General features: G+C 39.2%; 1 protein-coding gene across 1 annotated transcript; it reads left to right on the top strand.

Annotated features, from left to right (window-relative positions):
- Window positions 1-577: 577 nt before the first annotated feature.
- On the top strand, window positions 578-3,286 carry LOC139446169 (leucine-rich repeat-containing protein 15-like). Its single transcript, XM_071227472.1, has one exon. The coding sequence runs from the start codon at window positions 578-580 to the stop codon at window positions 3,284-3,286; it is 2,709 nt and encodes a 902-aa protein (XP_071083573.1).
- The last annotated feature ends 5,842 nt before the right edge of the window (window positions 3,287-9,128 follow it).

The raw sequence follows: 9,128 nt of genomic DNA, 5'->3' as shown, positions 1-9,128 counted from the left end.
TCTCAGCGGCAGAAACTAACATTTTTAGACCACTTGTCCTTAGCTATTATGATAACATATAACAAAACCCTTTAAAATGGCAAATGTCTACCAGTCCTTATGATACCTTAACTTTGTGGCCCAGTCGTCTAAGGTGCCGCGATTCGCTGTGCAGATTTGCGTCCCTTGGGCAGGCCAGAAACCTATGATTTTGGGTTCGAAACCCGGTTCGCCCCTATTATGTTTCTAGGTTTGTCAGCACCATATCCGTGCTTGTGGGTTTCACCGAAGTGGTAAACGTCTGAGACCTGCATCTCTTCGGGCTTTCCTCCCACATTAAGCTGACACGCCGCGATATAAATGCAATACTGTTAAAAGCGGCGTTAAACCCAACTCACTCACTAACAAATGGGCAGTGTGCCTAGGATAACAGGACTAGTGCCAATTTCTAAAACTGCTTCTTGTTCGAATTTATCTAAACTTCAACACTGACAATGCTAGGAAAACATGCCATATATCTGTTCAATTTTTCAACCACTGAACTCATCAAAATGGAATTTCATTTTCAGATGACATTTAGCCATTTTGTCCCAGTGCCATGAGGGTCCTGATTCTGTTGATATCTATCTTGACGTCAGCGTCAGTAGTGGAAGCAATGAAATGGCCAATTGAAGGATATTGTTCTCCATGCCAGTGCTCTGTGCAACAGAGTAAATACTCCTATGGATTGATCAAGCTTGTAAACTGTTCGGGCCTGGGACTGACAGAACTCCCCAAGCATCTGCCTAGAGATTTAGACTGCCTTGACCTATCAAATAACAACATTGACATTGCAATAGTTGACCCAATCTGTGATTTTAAATTTTTGCAATATCTGTCTCTTGCTCACAATACATTCACCTCAATTGATTGGTACCTATTTTCAAATTGTTCGCTCCTGATAAAGCTTGATCTGACTGGAAGCAGTATTTTTCACTTGACAAATGGATCCTTCAGTGGACTTGATAACCTTCAAACACTATATGGCTTAGAGGCTGTGTCAGTTGATGTTGGAGTTTTCATGAATCTGCAAAAACTGAAAACCTTGGAGTTTACATTTTTAGGAGAAACCATTCCCGAAATGATATTTGCAGGTCTCCAAGTTGAGACGCTACATTTGACTATGTACAAAGTTGAAAAGATCCCCCAGCGGCTTCTTGAATTTGGTGAAAAGACTCTTCAGGTCATCAGCATCGATGGTCCAGAAGTTTCATTTGTTTACGAGAATTTTCTCCGAGGATTAACTGTTCTCAGAAAGGTGTACATGAAAATGCCAAAGCTAGTTAGTTTGCCTGAAAGAATCTTCAACAATTTTGGTGTAATGTCCGATGACGGTGACCCAAGGAATCTACAGGAGATAGTTCTCATGTCAATGAATAGTGTCCCTGAAACAATATTTAAAGACTTGGAAAGTCTACATAGACTTGAAATTCATGATGTTAATGAAGTTACATCTCCTGGTATCTTTGATGATTTGGTTAATTTAGAAGTTCTTGATTTGACCCGAAGTAATGTTAACCAGGTCCCAACCGGATGGTTCTCAAACCTCTACAGCCTTAAAACTCTGAATTTAAGTCAGAGCAATCTTCGTGAAATAGAAGAGCATTCAATGGACGGACTCATGAACTTGAAAACTTTGGACCTGTCAATGAACGCTCTACGTAATATTCCCCTGAAAACATTTGATCCTTTGAGGAAATCAGTTCAGAATCTTCACCTGCAAGGGAACATCCTGAAAAGCATCGGTGACCAGCTGTTTAGTAGCATGCTTGCACTGCAATACCTGGATCTCAGTGATAATAAAATATCTATGATATCAAGTAATGCCTTTTCCGACTTAAAGCTCTTAAACAGTCTACAGTTGCAGGAAAACAAACTTGCATATCTACCAGTTGACCTGTTTAAACATCAACCTAACTTACAAGTCCTTCACCTTGGAGCAAACTCATTCCAACGTTTTCCAATACCTGTGTTGAAATCTGCAGGATTTCTGCTTCGTCTGTATCTTGAAGACAACAAGATTCCATCAGCTCCTCCCAGTCTATCAACTGACTTGCCCTACCTGGAGTATCTTTCTGTGATGAATAATCCTGTACAATGTAGGTGTAGGTTGTTGAGTTTGAGGTTGTTCATGCCAAACTTGTACATCGATGGCCTGTGTATGGCTCCGAGAGCTTATTCCGGGAGACATATTATGTCGTTGGTTGTACCTGCAAATTGTAAAGGCCCAGAACCAAAACAAGAAATAAGGCCTGAAATTCCAGAAATAACATTTACATCTATGCTGGATCCAGCTCCGCCTCCTGAGGATAAGGACTACAAGGACAACTACCATTACTATGGAAACAATTACTATGGATCTGATGACTATTATGAATATGACACTAATCAGTATTATGTAGATCTACAAAGTGATGAGAAAGCACCACTAAGTTCTGTCGATGTTACAGGGATAGGAACGCATTCATGGAAATATCCCGAAGTATCAATGACAACCAGAAAACAAACAGACAGGAGTCAGATAATAAATGCTGCTACTACTTCATCGCTTGCTTCAATGACTCAGATGTACTCAGGTGTTACATCTGATCCGCCTCATCTACATGGATCAACTGATGCAAATTTTAGTTTACCCATCTCACCAACCCCTCCGCTGATTCGAGAGTTTGAAAGTAATGAAACAGAGTCTGTGGTTGTAACTACATCCATCCAAGAAGTTCCAACAGCAACTGATGTATCCTATACATCCTTTACCACTGCACCAGGGCCAGTGTTCAAGGAACCTTCCTATACAGATTCAGGGACTCCTGATAAACAGAGACGTTCATGCTCTGATGATTCCTGTAAAGTAATGGCGACTGATTTTCTCCCTCCTGAAGATTCTGTAGCTGAAGGATATGATGCCTTTACAGGACGGGAATCTTCATCTTCTGCACTGGAGGACAACAACATTAGGGATGTGTACAAGACAGAGGACACTACATCCAGGTTAAGATCCACATCAACACAAGGTTTGCTAACATCAAGCCATGGTCAGATATCTTCCAGCAGCTCTGTGGACTTGGTGGACATTACAGCGGTGTCTGAGGAGCCACATGGCGGTATGGTTGGAGATGGCGAGACTGGCATGAGTCCAGCAGTGAAGGCAGTGGTTGGTGTGCTGGCCGTGGGAGCTTTCATCTGTATTTGTGTGACACTGTGGTGGCTGCGGAACCAGGTGAAAACTCGGAGGATGTACGAGGTCACACCTTCTAGTACAGCGGTGTGAGGCATCCTCGGTGGCAGGTTCAGGATTATGCAGGTGCAAGGTACCGTTAGTGTTGGCACAGTCGGTGTAAGGTACCATTTGTGTTGGTATGTAGGAGTTTTGCTCCTTCATGTTAAGAACTGTCAGCGTGAGATGATGTTAACTGTTAGGTATTGTTAGTCTGAAATATCATAAGGGTTTGTATTTGTTAGCATGGGGTACCATATGTTTTTAGGTATTGTAAGCATGGGGTACTATATAGTTTGAGATACTGAAGTATTGTCAGTGTGGGGTACTATTAAGTGTTAGGTATTTTCAGTGTGAGGTACTATTACATGTGAGGTATTGTCAGTATGAGATACCATTAGTGTTAGGTTTTCATAGCATAGGGTACCATTGTGTTAAGCATTGTAGGCGTGGGGTACTATTAAGTGCTAGGTATTGTCAGTGTGGGGTACTATTAAGGATTAGGTATTGTCAGTGCCAGATACCATTAGTGTCAATGACAAGAGTGTCATACAAAGTTATATGTGAGATAACAATAGTGTCACACAGGGTTTAGTGCGAGATAACAATAGTGTTATACAGGGTTTAGTGTGTGATAACAAGAGTGTCATACAGGGTTTAGTGTGAGATAACAATGGTGTCGTACAGGGTTTAGTGTGAGATAACAATAGTGTCACACAGGGTTTAGTGCGAGATAACAATCGTGTTATACAGGGTTTAGTGTGTGATAACAAGAGTGTCATACAGGGTTTAGTGTGCAATGACAAGAGTGTCATACTAGATTTAGTGTGAGATAACAAGTGTCATACAGGGTTTAGTGTGAGATAACAATAGTGTCATACAGGGTTTAGTGTGCGATAACAAGAGTGTCATACAGGGTTTAGTGTGCAATGACAAGAGTGTCATACTAGATTTAGTGTGAGATAACAAGTGTCATACAGGGTTTAGTGTGAGATAACAATAGTGTCATACAGGGTTTAGTGTGCGATAACAAGAGTGTCATACACAGTTTGGTGTGAGACAACAATAGTGCTATACGGGGTATATTGTTACATAATAATAGTGTCATACAGGGTTTGGCACCGTCACTTGTCCTCTTGTCCAGGACAAAGTGAAAATGTAACAATAAGTTGTTTTCTCCAAAATGTCATCTGACTTTCTGTGGACAAGGTGGGAGTTAGTTCCTGGTGTTTCCCCCTGGCTCTATGTACCTGTTACCTGCTGTGAGTGTCCGGAGACTCACAGCAGTGCATGCTAGATACCATCATATTGATGAGAATGCTTTTTGTTTCCGACCTCATAGCCCTGTTTAAATCTTCATTCATGTCAATCTATGCTTGCACCATATTGTTTTATTCTTGTTCTTTCACCAAGTGACCTTTCTTCAAATCATATTTTATTACAGCTGTAGAAAGTAACATTTTTAGTCAACTAGTCCTTATCATGATAACATATCGCAAAACCATTAAAAACGGAAAATTTCTACTGGTCCTTATGATTCCATAACTTTTGGGCAGTTTGGCAAGGACTACAGGACTAGTGCCAGTTTCTAACGCTTTATTATGGATCTTTCATATTATATTTTGCTGTATCATAAAATGTAATTGTTTATGAACATGTACAAAACCCAATATGAATGTTTGCAGAAAAGAATATAGATACAAAGAAGCTTAAATATTAGTACTGCGCAGTCTTGAAACATATTTCAAGGGACCCAAATGATTTTCTTTTCCTATCCCAGAAAAGAATATAGACACAAAGAAGCATAAATATTAGTACTGTGCAGTTTGGAAACATATTTCAAGGGACCCAAATGATTTTCTTTTTCCCATCCAACCTTAAAGGGGCACTAATCTAACGCCATTCCCCGGACTGGTTGTTGCCTTTGTTATTGTTTTTTCCCCAGTGAGTACCCAGATGATACGCAATGCAACTGAGCGTGACCAGAGACTGGGCTACCGTCTGCAAGGACAGCTAAATAAACTTGGAGGCTGGAGTCAATATTTGTTTTACGTATTTTTGCATAAACACTTATTGGTTAACTGTGATCTATAAAGATTTCGACAAAGGGCCCATGTTAATTAAACTAGGTTTGGTTTTAATATCTAGTCTTGATCTTTCAATATTTTGTATATTCCTGTTCTCACAGGTGTTCCAAATTCTGTTTTAAATAGAATTTATTATTGTGAAGATATTAATATTTATGATCAGTTAGAATTGCGAGTCAACTTTGATTAATGTTGCCCCTCACCTTGTATGGTGGAACTTCTGCTATTCATGTATATCCGCCTTGCACAGCTTCTGAGAATATATTGCTTATGCCAATTCTGTTCTGTTCTTATATACGGTATTTTTCTTGAATAAAACATATTTTGTTGTAAAATGAAAATGCTTTCATTTTTCTGAGGCAAAAAAAATATTTATGTGATTCTGCCAACCAACCCTAATCTGAAACCCATGAACCTAAACTGCCTTTTTTTCGCCCGCCGCGCCAGAATGGCCGAAAGGGAATTATGTCGAGGCGCAGTCGGTCCGTCTGTCTGTCCCACAGAGGGTACTAAGCTTGTGAAATCAACTCCTCCTCCAGCTTTTAGAGAATATCCATGAAACTCTACACACAAGATGTCGACATGTTGATGATACGCATATCGCAGTCCCGTTTCATTTCGACAAATTTTGACAGAGTTACTGCCCGTTTTACGGAGCTTCATGAAATCTACTCCTCCTCCAGTTTCCAGAGAATATCCCTAACACTCTACACACAAGATGTCGACGATACACATATCGCAGTCCCGTTTCATTTCGACAAATTTTGACAGTTACTGCCCCTGTTTTACGGAGCTTTATTTGCCTAATTGTGAGAGATGGTACTAAGCTTGTGAAATCAACTCCTCCTACAGTTAAAATGTGCACATGTTTAATATATCCATATCACAGTTACGTTTCATTTCTTTTCATGTTGAGAGAGTTACTGCCCTTTGTTTATGAAGCTCGATTTGCACAACTGTGAGAGGCAACTGTTTTTGTGATGTCAACTCCTTCATTTTGCAGGGAATATCCCTGACGCTCTAAACACATGCCGCTCTACACACAACATGTGTTATTGATACACATATCGCAGTCGTAAATTTGATTTATTTTAACAGAGTTACTACCCTGGTTTATGATCCTCATTTTTGTCAACTGAAAGATACTGTGAAATCCAGATAATATTTTCGAAACAATACATTGGATGCATGTATGTTGTTAATAAACATATGACAATGATGTTCCATTGCTATCAGTTTCAAAAGAATTCATGCGGGGGATGTTGTGCTCTCAGAGCACTCGTTAGTTTTGCAGCAGCTTCTTATCCCAATACTGTTATGGTCCATTTCATTATGCCCTAACGTAACTTTGTTGCACTTACATAAACCATTCATTACCTTCATTTGTTTTCTAATGCTGCACTCAGTAATATTCCAGCAATCTGAGAGGCCTGTGAAAAATCAAATCGGGACCATACAATATAGTTGATTTTCTGAACATTCATCCATACCGTCGGGGTTTTTATGACATGCAAATCGACCAAGTCAGCAAGAAAGACCAACTGATCCATTTTGTCCCCTTTCATCGACAAGCATAGGTTGCTAGGGAGCAATGCTAACATAGAATCCTCATCGGGTTTACATTTGAAAGAAGATTTTTATTGATATACTGCAAATTATTGTGTTTTAAAGAAAAAGCAAAACAAAAACCTACTTACCAGTACCCTATTTTTGGATGGACTGAAATGGGAAACATGCTTTTTTTGCCTTAGTATTTCTGTGAAAAAGAACACAATGCATACTGATTTAGTGATTTTATTAACATGTAACAAAAATATCATTTGCATATGAAACTAAACTCTTAACCCATCAATGATTAATCAAATAAACATAATTGGCCCCTGAAACACACTGAGAAGAACACAATAGGATCCGTTTAAGGCACTTGGTCAGTGTACATAAAACACACAGTATCAGCTGAAAACACAACACGATGCATATGAAGAAAAAAACATAAGCATATATGATAATCAAAGGTATATTTATGACACAACGGGCGTTATCTCACTGTACAGTGAGACTGTTCCCTTCATCACGGACCATGCCTTCCTCTGCATCACCTCAGTATCTAAAGATGATGTAACTTTTCTTCCCAACACAACCCTTACCAACACTGAAGTCTAAGGCTGAAAAAAATATTAGTCTTAGTTCTCAGGCACCGTCCACATCATCATAAAGTCTGCTGCACATTTCGTTTTTAAATCCTAATACGGTACTTAAAAACAATGCAATTCAATAAAGCATGCAGTTACTTCCCTTTACATGCTTTACAGGAGTTTGTATGCTTGTTTATGTAGGAAGGCCCTTTGTTGATGGTACACAACTGTTTATTTGGTTAGATTCTAGTTTGGACAAGCAAAAAAAAAAAAAAAAAAAAAAAACACTGCCCGCCCGCACCATATTTTCAAAAGTCAAGTCTGAGAACCAATTTTATTTTTTAAGCCTAATATTGACACTTCTCATGTCTATAACTATGACACAATTAGGAGATAAACCCAAGGGAGTTTCAATTGAAGAGGTTTAATGTAGATTTGATACATGTAAATTTAATTTGAAACTGAATGTGACAGCATGAGGTTTCGAAGTTGCAAAATTAACAAGGATCTTAAACTAGATATATATTTTCGATAGTCCCCAGAACCTGGTTGTATCAATCATGTATTATCTAATGGCTACATAGGTGACACAGAGGTGATCAGATCCTTGTTACAAGGAATCAAGATTCTGATTTACCTATCACTGTCAGACATTGGAGCTAAAATGTGCCTTTATTTGCATAATGATGTTTTCTTACCCCCACAGAGGTTTTCTTTCCCCATAGAGCTTTACTCCTCTACCCCTCCCCCCAAGCTTTTCTTTCCCCATAGAGCTTTCCTTTTTTGGTGTTCATTTTCTCTTCCAAGCCCTAGCCACTAATGATGCCTTGATAGTATGTGTGGTATTTAGATGAGGATGTATTTTATCATACTACTACTACTTGAGTCCCACCCTTGCAGCTTGAGATTCTCACACAAAGCAGTGTACCTGAGTATACATTCACAGCTATAACTTGCATGTCAGCAGAACGATAGTGTTTACATAAAACAAGAGCATAATTACAGATATCATCTACGAAACTTCAGCTGGAAGAACTAAACGGAGACAACTGATCTGCTCAAATTAGGCATTACAGGAGTCAGTCAAACATTATTATATGACAGGACAAGAAAAAGTATATTTCATAGGCCAAACATGATCTACACAAAAAACTCTAAAGCGCACAGCAAATAATATTCCTTGAATACATATGGAATGAGTGAGTGAGTTTGATTTTACGCCGCTTTTAGCAATATTCCAGCGATATCACGGCGGGGGACACCAAAAATGGGCTTCACACATGTTGGGATTCGAACCCGGATCTTCGGTGTGACGAGCGAACGCTTTAACCACTAGGTTACCCGACTGCCCCATATATAGAATGAACTCACCTGAGTCCACCTGATGAATGTTGTGTAAAATTACCATTTAAGTCTATGAACACCAATAGCTTTAAAACAAAAGAATACACACGTTCTTTTTGAGTTGAACAAAAATTCCCTCCACTACATGTAAACAAAGTATCAGACGGAGGAGTTACCTCCCTTATCTGTTTCACGGATGCACAAACTTTAAAGAACGACATATTTGACAACTCTGTGTTCAAGCCAACTGAAGTCCTACTAAACCCACTTTTTTGGTCTAAACTGAATTAAATATCAGTGTTTGAAATAGGGGTAGGGGTTTACTGGGGA

Source organism: Haliotis cracherodii, unplaced genomic scaffold (assembly GCF_022045235.1).
Source record: "Haliotis cracherodii isolate W230 unplaced genomic scaffold, xgHalCrac1.p SCAF_6, whole genome shotgun sequence".
Lineage (NCBI taxonomy): Eukaryota > Metazoa > Mollusca > Gastropoda > Lepetellida > Haliotidae > Haliotis > Haliotis cracherodii.
Note: the sequence above shows the minus strand (reverse complement) of the source record. Positions and strands in the feature narration are given on the sequence as shown.

Excerpts from the sequence above, each read along its gene's own strand:
- LOC139446169 (XM_071227472.1), top strand. The coding sequence starts at position 578 with ATGAGGGTCCTGATTCTGTTGATATCTATCTTGACGTCAGCGTCAGTA.